At 40.6% G+C, this 21,022-nt stretch overlaps 1 protein-coding gene across 11 annotated transcripts in view; it reads right to left on the bottom strand.

Annotated features, from left to right (window-relative positions):
• LOC134619051 (mitochondrial carrier homolog 1-like) overlaps positions 1–19,192 on the bottom strand; it is a 28,278-nt gene extending 9,086 nt beyond the window's left edge. The window contains exons 1-10 of one of the 11 annotated variants that reach the window (XM_063464771.1): positions 18,877–18,986; positions 17,680–18,087; positions 14,884–14,968; positions 14,694–14,800; positions 12,868–12,930; positions 11,851–11,908; positions 9,563–9,614; positions 9,381–9,440; positions 9,196–9,289; positions 2,982–3,035 (exon numbers count right to left, since the gene is read on the bottom strand). In XM_063464771.1, coding sequence (XP_063320841.1) covers positions 2,982–3,035; positions 9,196–9,289; positions 9,381–9,440; positions 9,563–9,614; positions 11,851–11,908; positions 12,868–12,930; positions 14,694–14,800; positions 14,884–14,929 — 534 coding nt within the window. In that variant the 5' untranslated portion in view covers positions 14,930–14,968; positions 17,680–18,087; positions 18,877–18,986. The other 10 variants (XM_063464767.1, XM_063464763.1, XM_063464764.1 and 7 more) reach the window with 10 other exon arrangements.
• Between the last annotated feature and the right edge of the window lie 1,830 nt (positions 19,193–21,022).

The following is a 21,022-nucleotide window of genomic DNA, read 5'->3' as shown; positions in this document are numbered from 1 at the left end:
AGTTAATCCAAAATGCTGCAGCAAGAGTCCTGACAGGGACTAGAAAGAGAGAGCAGATTTCTCCCGTTTTGGCTTCCCTTCATTGGCTTCCTGTTAAATCCAGAATTCAAAATCCTGCTCCTCACATACAAGGTCTTAAATAATCAGGCCCCATCTTATCTTAATGACCTTGTAGTACCATATCACCCTATTAGAGCACTTCGCTCTCACACTGCAGGCCTACTTGTTGTTCCTAGAGTATTTAAAAGTAGAATGGGAGGCAGAGCCTTCAGTTTTCAGGCCCCTCTTCTGTGGAACCAGCTTCCAGTTTGGATTCAGGAGACAGACACTATCTCTACTTTCAAGATTAGGCTTCAAACTTTCCTTTTTGCTAAAGCATATAGTTAGGGCTGGACCAGGTGACCCTAAATCCTCCCTTAGTTATGCTGCAATAGACATAGGCTGCCGGGGATTCCCATGATGCATCGAGTTTTTCCTTTCCAGTCACCTTTCTCACTCACTATGTGTTAACAGACCTCTCTGCATTGAATCATATCTGTTATTAATCTCTGTCTCTCTTCCACAGCATGTCTTTATCCTGTCTTCCTTCTCTCACCCCAACCGGTCGCAGCAGATGGCCCCGCCCCTCCCTGAGCCTGGTTCTGCTGGAGGTTTCTTCCTGTTAAAAGGGAGTTTTTCCTTCCCACTGTCGCCAAAGTGCTTGCTCACAGGGGGTCATATGATTGTTGGGTTTTTCTCTGTACCTATGAAGCGCCTTGAGGCGACTTTTGTTGTGATTTGGCGCTATATAAATAAAATTGAATTGAATTGAATTGACCCTGGATCCAGCAAACAGCCCCAGACCATCACACTTCCTCCTCCATGTTTGACAGTCAATGCCACACACTGTGGAACCATCCTTTACCTACTCGACCACAAAGATCCTGTGTGATGAACCCAAGATTTCAAATGTTGATCCATCAGTCCATAATACCTTCTTCCAGTCTTCAGTAGTCCAATGGTGGTGTTTCACGGCCCAGCCAAGCCTCTGTCTTATTCTGACGTCTGGCTTTCTTGCTGCAACTCGTCCTGTCAAACCTGCAGCTCAAAGTCTTCTCTTCACAGTTGAAACTGAGACTTTCTCACTACGACCACTGTTAAGCTGCTTGAAGCTGTTGTCCTGTCAGCCGCCATCACACAGCTGTTAACTCTCAGAAACTTGTCCTCTGATTCAGTCGTGTCTTTGGGTCTGCAGACCTCTTCCTGTCACAGTTTCTGAGCCTTTGATGGAACAGGAAACTGTACTCACTGACACCTTGACTTTCTTTGCAGTTTCTCTGTAGGACAGACCGACATTTATAAGTGTTATGATGGTCTGTCTCTCTTCCATTGTTAATCACCTTTTCTCCCCATTCTTGTACCATCACACTACTTTCTGCAGTACAATACTGTTCAACTGATGCTCATGAGGGTATGGTACCACAGTGTGTTCCAACACTGCTTAATGGTCTGCATGTATCAAGTGTGTCTCTTCTGTATGTTGTTTATTTGCAATAAGGCAACTTTGTCATTAGCCTAGCCCAGGCTTTTGTCTAGCTGGTGATGATGCTAATGCTACCTCTGCCTTAAACACTAGCTTAGTTTAGCTTTTTCTCTATGAGACTCTCCACTTGTTAAGTGATGATGTAACAACCCTACTTCTGGGTCCAAACTCCTCCTGCATTAATGCTGTTGTCTTTTTTATATATGTATTTTGTTTTAATACAAACAATAGAGTTAGAGTGGGGCCTCATCTTTCCTCAGTCCTCAGCCTTAACACCGGCTCTCCACAAGGCTGTGTACTGAGTCCCCTACTGTACACTCTGTACACACATGACTGTGTTAGTACCCACCCAGACAACGCAGTCATCAAGTTTGCAGATGATACCACCGTGGTGGGGCTCATCTCTGGGGGAGATGAGACGGCGTACAGAGCTGAAGTTCAGAGGCTGTCAGATTGGTGTGTAGATAACAACCTGGACCTCAATACCACCAAGACAAAAGAACTGGTAGTTGATTTCAGAAGGAGGAAGTCTGAGCTGCAGCCTGTCAGCATCAACGGGGAGTGTGTGGAAAGGGTCTCCAGTTTCAAGTTTCTGGGTGTGCACATAGACACAGACCTCCAATGGAGCTCTAACACCTCTGCGGTTTTAAAGAAGGCCCAACAGCGTCTCCACTCTCTGAGAATCCTCAGAAAAATGGACCTGAAGAAGGAGCTGCTGACCGTCTTCTACCGCTGCTCCATTGAAAGTGTGCTGACATATTGCATCGGTGTATGGTTCTCCAGCTGCACCACAGCACAGAGAAAGGCACTCCAGAGAGTCATCAATATGGCCCAAAAAATCATTGGACATCCTCTTCCCTCCCTGAAGGACCTGTACAGCACTCGCTGGCCCAAGAGGGCACGCAGCATCCTACGGGACGGTACACACCCAGGACACCGGGTGTTTAAGCTGCTGCCGTCTGGCAGGAGGTTCAGGCTGCTGAGGTCCCGAACAAATAGACTCAAGGACAGCTTTTACAACAGGGCAATAGCCCTGATCAATGCAAATAGCTGACCTGACTGGCTACCTACCTGGACTTTTTGGGAGGGGAGGTAACAACGGTAAAAACAGTAACAATAATAATATTTATATTTATAACAAGGTGCAATAATAACAGTTTGCAATACAAATACACTTATTCTTCTAAGTTATTATACTGTGTTGTGTTGGTTGTGTTGTTTGTGTTGCGTTGTGTCGTATCGTGTCGTGTTATATGTAGTGCCGACGTAGGACAGTTTTCCAATTTCATTGTACTATTGTACTATGTATGACTGTGCAATGACTATAAAGAGTTATCTTAACTTATCTTAATACTAAAAAACCCTTAAAAATAATCTATGTTCACTGTAGGCCTCTCTGCCTTTTTATTAGCACTATTCATGTGCACTGCATCTTTAAGCTCAGTTTTTAAAACCTTACGATGTAATTCGAATCCACGGGCTCACAGTCCGCCAGACGCCAAATATTTGAATGCTGAAATTAAAAAAAAGAAAAGAAAAAAAAGGACTCTCAGACTAATAATGGATTGCATTTATATAGCGCTTTTCGAGACCCTCAAAGCGCTTTACAATGCCACTATTCATTCACTCTCACATTCACACACTGGTGGAGGCAAGCTACAGTTGTAGCCACAGCTGCCCTGGGGCAGAAGCAAGGCAGCCATATCGCGCCATCGGCCACTCTGGCCAACACCAGTAGGTGGTAGGTGAAGTGTCTTGCCCAAGGACACAACGACCAATACGACCAAGACTTGCAACCTTCCGGTTACAAGATGAGCTTCCCAACCCCCTGAACCACTCGACTAACTAAGACTTCAACTGTTACATTAAGATGAGAATGTATTGTTTCTTGTATTATATTCATAGTGATAGCAGAGCTACAACTTTTAGCTGTTTTTATAAATCCTTCAGTCAGAACATGGCATATCATTTTCAGTGAGGTAACTTTCTTTGAGCCTTGTGAATCCTCTTTTTCATGGATGCCTCGGTGTTAAATTTTATTGGAACATCTGGGAGAACAGCCAAACCTATCATTTTATAGAAGATAAAAGACCATATTTAACTCTTTAAAGAAGAGTTTTGACCCTGAAATGGCTAATAACGTCAGATGTCAAAAATATATTTTTCTATAGAAAGACAGAAAGATATAGAAAAACATACTTGTAAGATTGTGTTTCGCTCGCTCTGCGGTAGAGTATCACTTCCTGTTCCTGCTCAAACACAGTGGTGTTTCTGAGTAGCTTTTCTGCTTAGCAATTTAATTGAAATCTTTTGATACATCCCTTTTTCATAGTATAATCTTAACGTGCTTCATCTGAATCACCCTTTCTGTGTGCTCACTACCTAATTTATAGCCAAAGTATTCACTCACTGTCTCTTTACTGTTTCGCTAGCTTAGCTTAGCTCGTAGCTGACTCGTTAGCACCATGGCTACTTCACCTGTCCCTGTTGCACTTTCCTGCTCATTGTGTCAGATGTTTAGTTACTCCTCGGCCTCCTTTAGCAGTAATGATACCTGTAACAAATGTAGCATATTTGCAGCTCTGGAGGCCAGGATTACTGAATTGGAGACTCGGCTTCGCACCCTTCATTCACCCGTAGCTAGTCAGGCCCCTGTAGCTGGTGCAGCCGAAGATAGCGTAGGCCCCGCTAGCTGTTCCCCGGCAGACCCCAAGCAGCTGGGGAACGAGGGCGGTTGGGTGACGGTGAGGAGGAAGCATAGTCTTAAACTGAAGCCCCAGGTACACCACCAACCTGTTCATGTGTCTAACCATTTTTCCCCACTCGGCGACACACCCGCCGGGGGTCAAACTCTGGTAATTGGTGGTTCTGTTCTCAGACATGTGAAGCTAGAGACACCGGCAACCATAGTCAATTGTCTTCCAGGGGCCAGAGCAGGCGACATTGAAGGAAATTTAAAACTGCTGGCTAAGGGTAAACGTAAATACAGTAAGATCATAATTCACGTCGGCAGTAATGACACCCGGTTACGCCAATCGGAGGTCACTAAAATCAATATTGAATCGGTGTGCAACTTTGCCAAAACAATGTCGGACTCTGTAGTTTTCTCTGGTCCCCTCCCCAATCAGACCAGGAGTGACATGTTTAGCCGCATGTTCTCCTTAAATTGCTGGCTGTCTGAGTGGTGTCCCAGAAACGATGTGGGCTTCATAGATAATTGGCAAACCTTCTGGAGGAAACCTGGTCTTGTTAGGAGAGACGGCATCCATCCCACTTTGGATGGAGCAGCTCTCATTTCTAGAAATATGGACAAATTTATTAAACCCCCCAAAATATGACTATCCAGAGTTGGGACCAGGAAGCAGAGTTGCAGTCTTACACGCCTCTCTGCAGCTTCTCTCCTCCCGCTACCCCCCCAAAAAACCATCTCCATTGAGACTGTGTCAGCTCCCAAACAGACAAAAAACAAACCAAAAACCAGCAATAAAAAACTTAAACATAAAAAATCAAAAAGAAAGAACAATACAGAATCCACATCTGAACCAAAGAGTAAAACAGTGAAATGTGGATTATTAAATATTAGGTCTCTCTCCTCCAAGTCTCTGTTAGTACATGACTTAATAATTGACCAACAAATCGATTTACTCTGCCTTACAGAAACCTGGTTGCAGCAGGATGATTATGTTAGTTTAAATGAATCAACACCCCCGAATCATTCTAACTACCAGAAACCTCGAAGCACAGGCCGAGGGGGCGGTGTGGCAGCAATTTTTCACACCAGTCTACTAATTAACGAAAGACCAAGACAGACTTTTAATTCATTTGAAAGCCTGATGCTTAGCCTTGTCCACCCCAGCTGTAAAACTCAGAAACCAGTCTTACTTGTTATCATCTATCGTCCACCTGGGCCTTACACAGAGTTTCTCTCTGATTTCTCAGACTTTTTATCTGATTTAGTGCTCAACTCAGATAAAATAATTATTGTGGGTGATTTTAACATCCATGTAGATGCTAAAAATGACAGCCTCAAAATTGCATTTAATCTGTTATTAGACTCAATTGGCTTCTGTCAAAATGTAAAAGAACCCACCCACCACTTTAATCACACTCTAGATCTTGTTTTAACATATGGCATAGAAACTGAACATTTAACAGTGTTTCCTGAAAACCCTCTGCTGTCTGATCATTTCCTGATAACATTTACATTTACAATAATTGATTACACAGCAGTGGCGAGTAGACTTTATCAAACTAGATGTCTTTCTGATAGTGCTGTAACTAAGTTTAAGAATATAATCCACCCACTGTTATCATCTTCAATGCCCTGTACCAACATAGAGCAGAGCAGCTATCTGAACGCTACTCCAACAGAGGTCGATTATCTTGTTAATAATTTTACCTCCTCACTACGTACGACTCTGGATACTGTAGCTCCAGTGAAAACTAAGGTCTCAAATCAGAAGTACCTGACTCCGTGGTATAATTCTCAAACACGTAGCCTAAAGCAGATAACTCGTAAGCTGGAGAGGAAATGGCGTGTCACAAATTTAGAGGATCATCATTTAGCCTGGAGAAATAGTTTGCTGCTTTATAAGAAAGCCCTCCGCAAAGCCAGAACATCTTACTATTCATCACTGACTGAAGAAAATAAGAACAACCCCAGGTTTCTCTTCAGCACTGTAGCCAGGCTGACAAAAAGTCAGAGCTCTACTGAGCCAACAATCCCTTTAACGTTAACTAGTAATGACTTCATGAACTTCTTCAGAAATAAAATTTTTATCATTAGAGAAAAAATTACCAATAATCATCCCACAGATGTAATATCGTCTACAGCTACTTTTAGTACCATTGATGTTAAGTTAGACTCTTTTTCTCCAATCGATCTTTCTGAGTTAACTTCAATAATTACTTCCTCCAAACCATCAACGTGTCTTTTAGACCCCATTCCTACAAAACTGCTCAAAGAAGTCCTGCCATTAATTAATTCTTCAATCTTAAATATGATCAATCTATCTCTAATAATTGGCTATGTACCACAGGCCTTCAAGGTGGCTGTAGTTAAACCCTTACTTAAAAAGCAATCTCTAGACCCAGCTGTCTTAGCTAATTATAGGCCAATCTCCAACCTTCCTTTCATATCAAAAATCCTTGAAAGAGTAGTTGTCAAACAGCTAACAGATCATCTGCAGAGGAATGGCTTATTTGAAGAGTTTCAGTCAGGTTTCAGAGCTCATCACAGCACAGAAACAGCTTTAGTGAAGGTTACAAATGATCTTCTTATGGCCTCTGACAGTGGACTCATCTCTGTGCTTGTCCTGCTAGACCTCAGTGCAGCGTTTGATACTGTCGACCATAATATCCTATTAGAGCGATTAGAACATGCTGTAGGTATTACAGGTACTGCACTGCAGTGGTTTGTATCATATCTATCTAATAGACTCCAATTTGTTCAAGTAAATGGAGAGTCTTCTTCACATGCTGAGGTTAATTATGGAGTTCCACAGGGTTCAGTGCTAGGACCAATTCTATTTACATTATACATGCTTCCCCTAGGTAGCATCATTAGAAGACATAGCATAAATTTTCACTGCTATGCAGATGATACGCAGCTCTATCTATCCATGAAGCCAGGTAACACACACCAATTAGTTAAACTGCAGGAATGTCTTAAAGACATAAAGACCTGGATGGCCGCTAACTTCCTGCTTCTTAATTCAGATAAAACTGAGGTTATTGTACTCGGCCCTGAAAATCTTAGAAATATGGTATCTAAGCAGATCCTTACTCTGGATGGCATTACCTTGGCCTCCAGTAATGCTGTGAGGAACCTTGGAGTCATTTTTGACCAGGACATGTCCTTCAAGGCACATATTAAACAAATATGTAAGACTGCTTTCTTCCATTTGCGCAACATCTCTAAAATTAGAAATATCCTGTCTCAGAGTGACGCTGAAAAACTAGTTCATGCATTTATTACTTCCAGGCTGGACTACTGTAACTCATTATTATCAGGATGTCCTAAAAACTCCCTGAAAAGTCTTCAGTTAATCCAAAATGCTGCAGCAAGAGTCCTGACAGGGACTAGAAAGAGAGAGCAGATTTCTCATGTTTTGGCTTCCCTTCATTGGCTTCCTGTTAAATCCAGAATTGAATTCAAAATCCTGCTCCTCACATACAAGGTCTTAAATAATCAGGCCCCATCTTATCTTAATGACCTTGTAGTACCATATCACCCTATTAGAGCACTTCGCTCTCGCTCTGCAGGCTTACTTGTTGTTCCTAGAGTATTTAAAAGTAGAATGGGAGGGAGAGCCTTCAGTTTTCAGGCCCCTCTTCTGTGGAACCAGCTTCCAGTTTGGATTCAGGAGACAGACACTATCTCTACTTTCAAGGTTAGGCTTAAAACTTTCCTTTTTGCTAAAGCATATAGTTAGGGCTGGACCAGGTGACCCTGAATCCTCCCTTAGTTATGCTGCAATAGACGTAGGCTGCCGGGGATTCCCATGATGCATTGAGTTTTTCCTTTCCAGTCACCTTCTCACTCACTATGTGTTAATAGACCTCTCTGCATCGAATCATATCTGTTATTAATCTCTGTCTCTCGTCCACAGCATGTCTTTCATCCTGTTTTCCTTCTTTCACCCCAACCGGTCGCAGCAGATGGCCGCCCCTCCCTGAGCCTGGTTCTGCCGGAGGTTTCTTCCTGTTAAAAGGGAGTTTTTCCTTCCCACTGTCGCCAAAGTGCTTGCTCATAGGGGGTCATATGATATGATTGTTGGGTTTTTCTCTGTATTTATTATTGTGCTATCTACTGTACAATATAAAGCGCCTTGAGGCGACTTTTGTTGTGATTTGGCGCTATATAAATAAAATTGAATTGAATTGAATTGAATTGAATTGTGTGTGTGGAAATCGGCCAAGTGGAGCAGAAAAGCACTATATAAGTGCAAGTCCATTATCACATCAGGATAGCCAGTGTCAACTTTAAGAAAATATTTTGCATTTTGTATGATTAGCAGCATTGGCCAAATAGATTTCTAAGATTTGCAATCATTTATATAAAGTTTAGATTTCTTTCTAAATTAAGTGTTATAATATTCCGGTGTACTTCCGGGCCTTTGCTCTGTTGACAGGAATCTGGATTGGTCTTATTTTGCTGAAGGGATACAAATTGGATTATATTAACAGATTTTAAATTATGACAGGAATTTTACAGTTGCATGAGAGCTCTTTTGTTTATCACATTGTAGCTCTTACGGTATGTTTTTGAATGTACACAGGAAAACTTTGATACCACATGAACAGGATAATACGTATAATACAGAGATTCATCTGTTAATCTGTCAAGTGTGCAACCTCCCATTGTTTAATCCCCCTTACTACACTGCACTGTCCATTACACTTTACACCTGAGCCACTTAATGTTATCTAATTTTTGCATTTTGACTACATTTTAAATTCTGTTTTTTTGCTTTGTGGAAAATAAGGGCGCTCTATCTTCTGAGGCACAACCTCAAAGGTAGGCGTGGCTCAGGTGGTAGAGTGGGTGTTGAACATGCTCTTCAAGTGCCCATCTACAACATACAATAGTTTTCCTATTAAAAATACAGTACTATTATAAAATTATATTTATTGTCAAAGCTTGTTGAAATAGGTAAAGGTGACAGACTTACACTTTCATCCACAGCATAGGTGTTAATAAAGTGAGCCAGGAGATTACAACACCACAGAAACAGAACCTCTCCCAGGACATGCGGTATGAGACCACTGCAAACACACAAACACTGCTATGATGGTTGGAGGTGAAAGATCACGATATCTGAGCAGGACAGACTGTACTAATAAAAGCATGACTCACACATAGAAGCCAGCAACTCCTTCCTCCTTGAAAATCTTGACCATACAGCTGAGCATCCCACTGAAAATCAGACAGACCTTTAATATCATCCTGCTTTTTTATGTAGATGTGAGTGTAGAATGTTTCTTTTAATCCACTTTCTTCATCTATGTATGTAATTTATGTATAAACCAAAGTCTTACCCATACTTGACTTCTCTGCCAACAAACTGAGCCATGCAGCGTACCGACATAACTGCCAACGCAGAAAAGTTTATCAGATCATTTCATTCAGACAAGATAACACTTTCATGAGGACTGGGAACATGCTACATACTGTAAACTGCAAACAAAGATTGATGCCACAGAATAGTTCAACATGTAAACAAGTCTGTTAGTCCAACATGAGATTCCTGCTTCGTGTGACGACTCAAATCACTACCATCGCATTTTAGGCCACTGTTCACAATCAGACATTAAAAGGAGTTACAAATTTTCAAAGCACGCAGTAAAGACAGAATTCAATTAAAAATACTTAATCAGTAGTTAAAAACAACAGAAAAAGAACACAGTACTTTTTTTAAGTTATACTGACCACACACATTTATTTAGAATACAGTCACATTTTAATCATATGTTGACAGAGCGCTTTATTCTATAAACTTTGAGCACTTTATCTACCTCAGACCTACAGTGGCTTGCAAAAGTATTCGGCCCCCTTGAACTTTCCCACATTTTGTCACATTACAGCCACAAACATGAATCAATTTTATTGGAATTCCACGTGAAAGACCAACACAAAGTGGTGTACACGTGAGAAGTGGAACGAAAATCATACATGATTCCAAACATTTTTTACAAATGAATAACTGCAAAGTGGGGTGTGCGTAATTATTCAGCCCCTTTGGTCTGAGTGCAGTCAGTTGCCCATAGACGTTGCCTGATGAGTGCTAATGACTAAATAGAGTGCACCTGTGTGTAATCTAATGTCAGTACAAATACAGCTGCTCTGTGACGGCCTCAGAGGTTGTCTAAGAGAATATTGGGAGCAACAACACCATGAAGTACAAAGAACACACCAGACAGGTCAGGGATAAAGTTATTGAGAAATTTAAAGCAGGCTTAGGCTACAAAAAGATTTCCCAAGCCTTGAACATCCCACGGAGCACTGTTCAAGCCATCATTCAGAAATGGAAGGAGTATGGCACAACTGTAAACCTACCAAGACAAGGCCATCCACCTAAACTCACAGGCCGAACAAGGAGAGCGCTGATCAGAAATGCAGCCAAGAGGCCCATGGTGACTCTGGACGAGCTGCAGAGATCTACAGCTCAGGTGGGGGAATCTGTCCATAGGACAACTATTAGTCGTGCACTGCACAAAGTTGGCCTTTGTGGAAGAGTGGCAAGAAGAAAGCCATTGTTAACAGAAAACCATAAGAAGTCCTGTTTGCAGTTTGCCACAAGCCATGTGGGGGACACAGCAAACATGTGGAAGAAGGTGCTCTGGTCAGATGAGACCAAAATGCAAAACGCTATGTGTGGCGGAAAACTAACACTGCACATCACTCTGAACACACCATCCCCACTGTCAAATATGGTGGTGGCAGCATCATGCTCTGGGGGTGCTTCTCTTCAGCAGGGACAGGGAAGCTGGTCAGAGTTGATGGGAAGATGGATGGAGCCAAATACAGGGCAATCTTGGAAGAAAACCTCTTGGAGTCTGCAAAAGACTTGAGACTGGTGTGGAGGTTCACCTTCCAGCAGGACAACGACCCTAAACATAAAGCCAGGGCAACAATGGAATGGTTTAAAACAAAACATATCCATGTGTTAGAATGGCCCAGTCAAAGTCCAGATCTAAATCCAATCCAGAATCTGTGGCAAGATCTGAAAACTGCTGTTCACAAACGCTGTCCATCTAATCTGACTGAGCTGGAGCTGTTTTGCAAAGAAGAATGGGCAAGGATTTCAGTCTGTAGATGTGCAAAGCTGGTAGAGACATACCCTAAAAGACTGGCAGCTGTAACTGCAGCAAAAGGTGGTTCTACAAAGTATTGACTCAGGGGGCTGAATAATTACGCACACCCCACTTTGCAGTTATTTATTTGTAAAAAATGTTTGGAATCATGTATGATTTTTGTTCCACTTCTCACGTGTACACCACTTTGTATTGGTCTTTCACGTGGAATTCCAATAAAATTGATGCATGTTTGTGGCTGTAATGTGACAAAATGTGGAAAAGTTCAAGGGGGCCGAATACTTTTGCAAGCCACTGTACATTCACTTTAGACTCACAAACATGCATCTCTTTAGATTGTGGGCAGAGCCACATAATCCATTGGAAACTCAGGAGCTGGAGTTCAAACCAGGAAATCTCTTCCTGTAAGGTGACTGCAGCACTATTTTATTTTACTAACCTCTGCATAGCTTTTTTATTTACTCAAAAGAAATGTTTCATGGCAGAATAAACATTTCCTGTTGCTGACATACCATGAAAAGGATGGGTGGCTACTCTGGACAGGCACTGGATGATCATCTCATGTGAGGTCTGGGAGACAAAGCAATGTAAAGAGAACGTTTTTCAAAGCCAGAAATAGCAAGAAAATGTCTATAAATATCCTCTGGTTTCCAGATTTTTCACTTGATCACCACTTGCCTGTCTCAAATTTGCCCAGAGAAATTCCAGGGAAAATATAAGAACTTCCTAACAGGAATTATGCACAATTTCTGGTCCCTACCATCATTTGGTTTCTCAAAAAAAGTATTTTAAGGGATGAAGGTTGTTTTTAGACACTTTTTGGCATTGTTTTTTTTTAAGGAACATAATCTCTGATGAATGCTTTCAGGACCTGGTTGAAAATCTGCCATGAAGAATTAAGACAATTCTGAAGGCAAAAGTCGGTCCAACTCGCTTTTGGTCCATTTACGATCCTGCAAATGACGGCAGGTTTCCCCATATATAAACAGTATAAATTTATAAGTTATAAATATTACATTTTTTTATAATGAGTATAATTAGCACTACTGATGGACAATGGGCGTTGAGGTCATTTTTCATGATCATTAATTTGCAAATTGGGAAACCAACGGGAAACCTTAAAAACCAGGTCCAGTAGGAAGTAGTGGAAAAAGGCTGTTTGTTTTCCATCATTTGCTGACCTGTTACCTGACTTGTAGTAACTAGTTCTAAGATGTTTTGCAAGGTTTATTGTTGTGGCATGATGCCACATTTCAGGTTTTACGCTGTGCCCTTCCCAATTTTCTGGAAATGCATTGATTAATCAAAAAGGATCCAATATTGTTTTCAAATAAAACCAAATCTATCAGTTATAGCATTTGATACTGATCATCATTGAACTATTTACCCTTAAACTTAGGGCTTAAATGATTTTCAAATCACCGTATTCTGTCTTTTTCACAACTTATGAATAAGGAAACATTTGTACATCAGTTCAGCTACACTCTAAATGAAAGAAGTGAGGAACAGCCCTCACAGAGTTGTCTCACCTCTTTGACCACTTTCCTGAGTGAATTCTGCTGGTCGCCGTTCTTAAACAGGACATCTATCTGCTGAACAAAGAAATCTGCTGAACCCTTCAAAACACACTATTGTGTAATCAGATATTTAAAGAACATAACATTCATCGACAACATGTTTTACAAAATGGAATAAAAATACAGCCACCATTTCTACTCTACAGCTCAACCTGTACAATCACTTAAAAAAGTTTATTCTTGCAGAACCACAAATTCTTATGCATGTTTTAAATAAAATCACATACGTGAGCACAGTGATTACACTTTATTGCCTGTTATTCAAGCACATCAGCTGTTCTTATTTGTAACTGGTAACAAATAAACAACATTTAAGTCCTTTGAACTTCACTAATATTTTGACTACAAACTGCAGCAACATTACAGAAAATTACAGACCATGTTTACATGAAAGGCAAAAATGAATTAATTGATAATAAAAAGGAATTGAAATTGATTCCTATTGTAACACTTCTGCTATCAAACTGTGCCCTGGCTGAAAATCCATAAGTTACAGCAATGTGACAGCAGAGGATTATTATCATTGTGAAAATTCACTGAATGGGAAAAAGCTTTGAATGTGCTTTTGTCAAAAACTGAACCAGTAATGACAACAACACTGAGCAGCAATAAAAAACAAATTAAAAATAATATTTAAAGAAAAAAAAAACCAAAACATTAGCACAACATTGACATGAAACCTGAAATAACTTGTCCTCTGTCAGGACATACAACAAAAAGGGAACACAAACACTGGAAATGGCATCCCACTGATTCAGGAGACTTTCCTCCAGACAAAAGCAGCCTGCAAAGCTGGGAGAGCTTGCTGTTAGTGATTCATACAGGAGAACGGTAAAAAGCCAAGGTTTCTTTTCAACACTGAATATTATTAATTTAGCTTTAATAATAGGCGGTAAGGTGGCGGTAAATAAATCACTTCCTGTTCGAGCTGTTTCAGCCAATTACAGATCATTGAGACTACAGGCATGTCTCAAGTTTTAATCATCTTAAATTACATCCACAGCGTTTTGGAAAACAATGACAATTTGATTTCATTTTATAAAACTGTAGTTGTGTTAGTGCAGTATAGTGTCAGACGAGTGCCTGTAATCTTCACACACTTGGCAAATGCCTCTTGTTTTAGAGGCATTTAAATACACAGGGGGAAAACTGACCATCTTGTTTGCAGCATGGCACTGCTGGGGCCACATAAATATAAGCACAGTGACCCTGTGCTGTATCTGAAACACTGTGACGTGAAACATTTAGCAGCATGTTAAAGTAATAATTCAGTAACACTGCAGTATGGGAAAAGTCAGAGTGTAGTGTTGATACGTATTCGTTTTTAATACGAAGGCTGGTAAGGAAAGTCTAATATCAGCTGTTTAACAGTTTGGTTCCCACACTTTGTGTAAAGTACAGAGCGTGCCCTCATCACTGGCTGTCACGTTGCTTCTGTATAAGCCTTTGCAATAGAACATATAGAACATATGCAGCTCCGTTTTTGTTCTTTTTCTTTCAGATTTTAAAGAGTTACAATCAATACAATATTCCAGCTTGTCCAGATTGAAATCTAAAGATAACAAAGGGAATTACATATTTGTCTCAATTTTCAGTTTAATGTTAAGTTCAAGTTGAATCACAGAGATTCTTGATGGAGGTCACACTGTCAGACCTGCTAATTCAAATGACTTATCCAGGCACCTCTGATGGATCCAGCTATAGAGAACCATCTGCTTATTCATCTTAGCAAGAAGGGTTGTACCGTTTGTACCATCTTAATCTCATTTCATGCTTACCTGTTTAACTTTGCTCCTCACCACAGTAGAGATGGCACTGGATACAATACGTGGTGAGAGGCCGCGAAGAAGTCCTCTCTTTCCATCCACCTTCACAATATGCTGCGCTGAAAACAAATTCATGTCCTGTAAAACGTTCATACTTTGTCCAGTTAGACGATAAGTCATCCATTAATCCCACTTCACTCACCATAAGAGAAGAAGCCAGGCAGGTATAAAACTCTCCTTCCAAACATAGTTGTGCCCACAGTCGGGGGAAGAGGCTCATGTCCCACCTGGAGACAACAGCAGTTTCAATTAAACAGATTCTCTACATGACCATTTTCTTTTTTATTCAACTGCAGCTTCAGGTGTTTGTTTTCCAAGAACATCCTGGACGACTTAAACAACTGACCAAAATATATTCAGACCCTTTAAATCAGTGTCAAACAGAACAATTCAGGTTTTGAAAAACAGACATAATGAGCCAAAATGAAAGCGTAACAAAATGTAAACACTGAATGAGATGAAATTAAAGAAAGATGACCGTCCCAGCAACGTGTCATCAATTTGCCTTTTGGAATAAAAACGCCGCCCTCAATAAAAACCAGTTGATCTGGATGTGCTTTTGCTAATAGTAAATCAGCTTTATTCTTAATCAAGATATAAAACAAAGTACACGTCTGAATAATATGTCAAATGAGAAATGGGTTGAGTATGAAAATTATTCTCATGGCTGGATTTTTGCAGACATGATCCAGATTTGGCCCATGCAGATTAGCGTCTGCGTGTGACTGCAGCAGTGTGAGATAAGAAACATGACTCTGACTCAGGTGTTGAACCATAACTCAGATGTGTTTTTGCTGATAGTTAATTATAGCTTAAAGCTGATCAGAGTCTAATCAGGTGTAGCTTTGACCAATATCATGAATAAGAAAATATAATCTATAACAATGATTCTAATCACAGTCCTCTTACTGAGAAGCTGTGTAGAAACAACCTTGGAAACTGAGTGTTCATGTGTGTGTGGATAGGATGTGACGTGTGTGGGAGTGAGTGACACCAACGAGCCACTAATCTAAAAGGACGTCTGACTTCTTAAATACAGTGTGTAAGTGTGCTGTGTATTCTGTAGAAATGTTTGTGTGAGATCTTCTCTGCTTAGGCTGCTGCCTCGATCAGCAGAAGGAAATGGGTGGACGGAGGTTTAAACTTTGGTTTATATCAGCTATGTGGAAAAGTCAAACAGATAGAGAGAGAATGATAAGGGTGGCTGGACATCAGGTGATCAGTTGTCAACCACATGTCACCTGAGAAGCTGTGCCATTCTGTAACAGAGGTATAAAAGTTAGGTGAAGAAGAGATTCAGGGTTTATCCCTTTGTCTTCTGCAAGATAAGCAGTTAAGCCGACTGGACCTCCAATGTTCACAGTTGAAAATTCCAGCAGAGACACTACAGGGATCCCCTGCTGTCCACACTGTGAACCTGCACACTGGTTTGGGTTTGGGTTTTTTTTACCCTTTTGCTTATTTTTCCGGTGTTAGATGAAAGAATCCGGGTTTGGGTTAGGATCTGGATTTCCAATCAACACGGAACAAAAGGATGAGTACATCTTCAGATCCAGTTGTGCTCACTGTCTCTCCAACCTTCTTCCTCACAAGATCTGAAAACTCAGCATTAGCTCAGAGTGGGTTCATTAGATAATCTAATTCAAGTGATTTAATCAGAAAAAAACCACAGTTTGACACTGCTTTGCAAAGTTACACACCAATTCAATATTCATTGTAGTGACCTCCAATTGATGTGATCAGGTGTCATTACTGCCAACATGAATTATGATTTTACTGAATCTACATTTATCCTGAACCAGCAGATTCATGTCTCCTTCAACGTCATCTGCTCTGACGCCTGAAAGACGATTAAAGCAGAATCATCAATAACTAGATAAAGTGTAGAACAACTAAATTTGTTTTGCTGTTATTTAGAGGCAAAAATCACGATAAAGGACCAATCATGTTAAGCGATGTGGTTTACAGATGACAAGCTAGAAGAAAAATCAGTGTAAAATTTCCACGTTTTTGGACCTCAGTGTGCTAGAACAGCATGTTCACATTAAAGTCTGCACTGAAAAAACCTTAAATAAATCTTAAATACAGATGGTGAAGAGAGCTGTTCTGGCACATGAGTCCAAAAACATTTCACAGGCGATCGCTGAAATCTAATGACTGTGAGGTGTACAGTCTACAGTCCTATCAAAAGTTATGGAATCACCAACCTTGATTTGAATAAAGTAAAACACAGTAAAAACTCTGAAAGCACATCCTCAAACTACAGATGTGACACAAATTGATCAGTCCACGCAGTTCAACCCAGCTGTCACAGAGTGACGCCCAAGGTGCACGTTGGACAGGTCGTCCATCACAAGCATCTGCAGTGGATCGAAGCCGTTTTATGTTTAAGAACTGGAAATTCTGGCTTCATTAAAGAGGCCCCAAACAAATCACATTGCTTTAATTAAAGTGGACATGAAACACTACAAGAGTAAAGGTTCATTTACACTATGGAGACCTGCTTTCAAAAGCAGAACACGTTTAGCGCCATCTTGTGCCACATGGCATCACCGACTTGGTTGGTTAGTTCTGGCTAATAGATTTAAGTATTATTCTAAGCATTATTCAGAGATTATCTCTCTCATAAAATCATGGAAGGACAGGCCCCAGCACGGTATGTACCACCAGCAGATAAAGGAGGTGGCTGATATCCAGAAATCCTACCAGTGGCTGAACAAGCTGGACTGAAAGACAGCACAGAGGCACTAATCATGGCAGCACAGGAAAAGCTCTGAGCACATAGAGGCTGGACCCCAGGTGCAGGCTGTGTAAAGATGCCCCAGAGACAATCCAGCACATAACAGCAGGGTGCAAGATGCTAGCAGGCAGGGCATACATGGAACGCCATAACCAAGTGGCTGGCATAGTGTACAGGAACATCTGTGCCGAGTATAACCTGGACGTCCCGAAGTCAAAATGGGAGACGCCCCCAAGGATGACCAAGATAAGATCCTGTGGGACTTCCAGATACAGACGGACAAATTGGTGGTGGCTAACCAACCGGACACAGTGGTGGTGGACAAACAGAAGAAGACGGCCAGAGTGATAAATGCAGCGATACTAAATGACAGCAACATCAGGAAGAAGGAACACGAGAAGCTTGAGAAGTAGAAAGGGCTCAGAGAAGAGCTGGAGAAGATGTGGAAGGTGAAGGTAACAGTGGTCGCAGTGGTAATCAGATCACTCGGTGCAGTGACTCCCAAAATAGGCGAGTGGCTCCAGCAGATCCCAGGAACAACATCGGAGATCTCTGTCCAGAAGAGTGCAGATACTGCGCAGGACCCGAGCTTGAAGGATAGACCGCCTGCAGGGGGGAGCGGGGAGTTATATATATATATATATATATATATATATATATATATATATATATATATATATATATATATATATATATATATATATATAACTAATTATTCAAAATAGTGAAAAGAGGGTGCTTGCAGACCTTAACAAGTTGTAACACCTGGCTAAGTAAACGAAAGTATGGCCCCAAAATAAAGATGTTGCTTGTTCCAAGTCAAGTGTGTTTAAAATTTGGAGAAAATGGGAAAAGGACCTCACAGTAGAGCCATCAGAGTCTTTGACTACAGGACTCGAGGCTTATAGTTTTTCCTGTCATCCAGCTTTTGCAATACATTTTCAGTGTTTAAAACAATGCTGGATGTTCATTTTAAGTTTGGAGGGTTTTACAGAGTGAGCACAACAGAATGGAAATCCTAAAAGGTTTATTCTGTTCATCGTTTTAGTGGGAGAAACATTAGTGGCATCTTCTGACTGCAGCTTTCCAGCTGTATAAACAGTACATTTGTAAATGGTTCGACGTAGCAGAGATAACTGCTTAGATTTACAGTATTTTTGAGGTGAGGCTCGGATTTAAAAATCAAACACAATTTCGTATCGATGAGGAAAACAAGACAACACTAGACTCTTCTGCTCATAGCGGTTATAAATGTAACCCACAGCAAGCTTACATTTCACTGCTAAGCTAAATGAGTAAATAGAAGCATGAGTTGACATATTTCCAAAAACAGTACGGAAGCTGTATATTCATATTCAGCCTCTATGATGACTGTTAGCTAGCTACATCGGCTACCTGTATTAGCAGCTTGACGTACAGCAGCGGGTGTGTGAGGGTTGTTACACCCGCTCCCAGCAGAAACACTGCGGTGTCCACGTCCACGGTGGTTGGTGTAGCATCCTGCGCGACACCGACTGCTGGACCATGCAGGTTTTCTGGCGACTCCATCTTTAGTTAGCGTGAACGAGGGAGACGAATCATTAGCGTTGTGTATCAAACCGGACTACAACAAAAACAACTTCCGCTTTTCAGAATAATAGTTTAAGTGGAGACGTTTTCTAGTGAGTAAAACGCAGGCGTGTTTATAAGAGTGAGAGCAGATTTCACAACGTATTCTGTCTAAAATAGCTATCTGTTACCAAAACTCGTGAAGTCATAAAAACACGTGCGTGTATTTCTTATCTGCCACAGCCAGAGAGCTTCCTGTCAGTGTGGACAGAGATTAACAGCGCCTCTTGGGTAGTCTGCCTTAAATTCTAGAAATAAATAATAAACATTGAAAGGCTTGGGTAGCATGCTGGTTAAAAACGTATAAACTGGTATATTTTTCTTATAGTGCTTAATTTAATTCTGGATCTAGAAGAAGCAGATTGAACGGACTTAATCTCGCTGCTCCTGGTATTTCACACTATTTTAGTAGCAGCACTTTGCTTTTTAAAAATAAATAAATGATGCATTATTTTTAAATATTCCTGACGAAATCAGGAACCGCAAAAAAAACGTTGTATGCATATGGTCATTTCTGATTACATACATACACGACTATCAGCCTTCCAGTGCTTATTCAAAATAGCAGCGCTGTTCATGGCGCAGTCAGCTCATCCATCCATTCACTTACCTAACACATAACAAATGTTTTTATTTTTTGTTTTTGTTTTATTTGATTTTAAAGTCAGTTACAGTATAGGACATCCCCGAAGCAACTCAATTTATCAAATAATATGAGATCATGTGCAAAAATAAAAAACTAGATAAACATAAAAAGAAAAATGCAACATTTTTGTAAAAAGGACAAGAGATGAAGCAGCAAATTATCAATCTGGTGATAACAAAACCAATTAAATAAAAAATGTAATTGGTTGCAAAGCAATACAGCTCACTATATGTTGCTGTCAGCTGAATTCTCTATTATTATTATTATTATTATTAGTAGTAGTATAAGTATTATTATTACTATGCTTCCTATTCTTTCCCACACCGTTTGTCGTGGAGGCAGAATTTTCACACCAAATCAACCAATGAGATGTATGTTTTACGTTTTTAGATTTTTGTATTTATTTATTTCAAAGAATTCACCTAATTTTTATTTATTTATTTATTTATTTATTTTTAATTTCTCTGGCTCTTGTTAAATTCCCAGTAACCCCAGTACGAGAAGTCTTGACCGTCTCTCCATCTAAAGAGTCACTCTTTAAATATGACTTGCTAGGGACTTAATTACGCCGATGTCAGAGGGGCATGCCTAGTTCTATTTGCCTACGTCCTGAAGCTGAGCTCATACACTCACTGAGTAGCCTTAAGCACAGTTACTAGCCACACCCATTAACAGCAGTGCTCCCATTAATGATCAGAGAAATTGTGGACACTTAATTAGGTACGTCTATGTACCTGCCAGCCATGACAGGCTGTCCACCTTTCTGAAGGTTGTTGGATTAGTCCCTCCAGTCTGCATCTTAAAGTGTCTTTGGGCAAGATACTCAACCCTGAGTTGCCCCAGATACACAAGGTAGGCTGTATTAAAATATATGTCATTGTCCATTGTGTTGCCAGGTATGTTTTTAACAAGGATTTACAGTATAAGTAGAGGGAGATATTTTATTTTAAGCCAACATGAGGTAATCATGAGAAAGTGTTTATAGAAACTTTCAGGTCAGGTCATCGAGACGAATCATCTGCTCCAGTCTGCATGCCAAATATCCCTGAGTGAATGACGCATGTGTTACAAAGTGTTTTGAGAGCCCTGAGAGAGTAGACAAGTGCTTTATAAGAATCAGTCCATTTATTTATATGTTAGAAATGATACAGCGTGCTAAACAGATGTCATCTATATGTGTGTTGGGTAGATAACCCGGAATGGGAGGACTGTAAGGTGTTGATTTGGGTTTGCAGCCACCACTCCCCGGAGTGTCGGCCAGAACACTACTCTAGGCCCGGATGGATA

The sequence above is a fragment of the Pelmatolapia mariae genome, linkage group LG20 (genome assembly GCF_036321145.2).
Source record: "Pelmatolapia mariae isolate MD_Pm_ZW linkage group LG20, Pm_UMD_F_2, whole genome shotgun sequence".
NCBI classification, from domain to species: Eukaryota; Metazoa; Chordata; class Actinopteri; order Cichliformes; family Cichlidae; genus Pelmatolapia; species Pelmatolapia mariae.
This window is presented reverse-complemented; position numbering and strand designations above follow the sequence as displayed.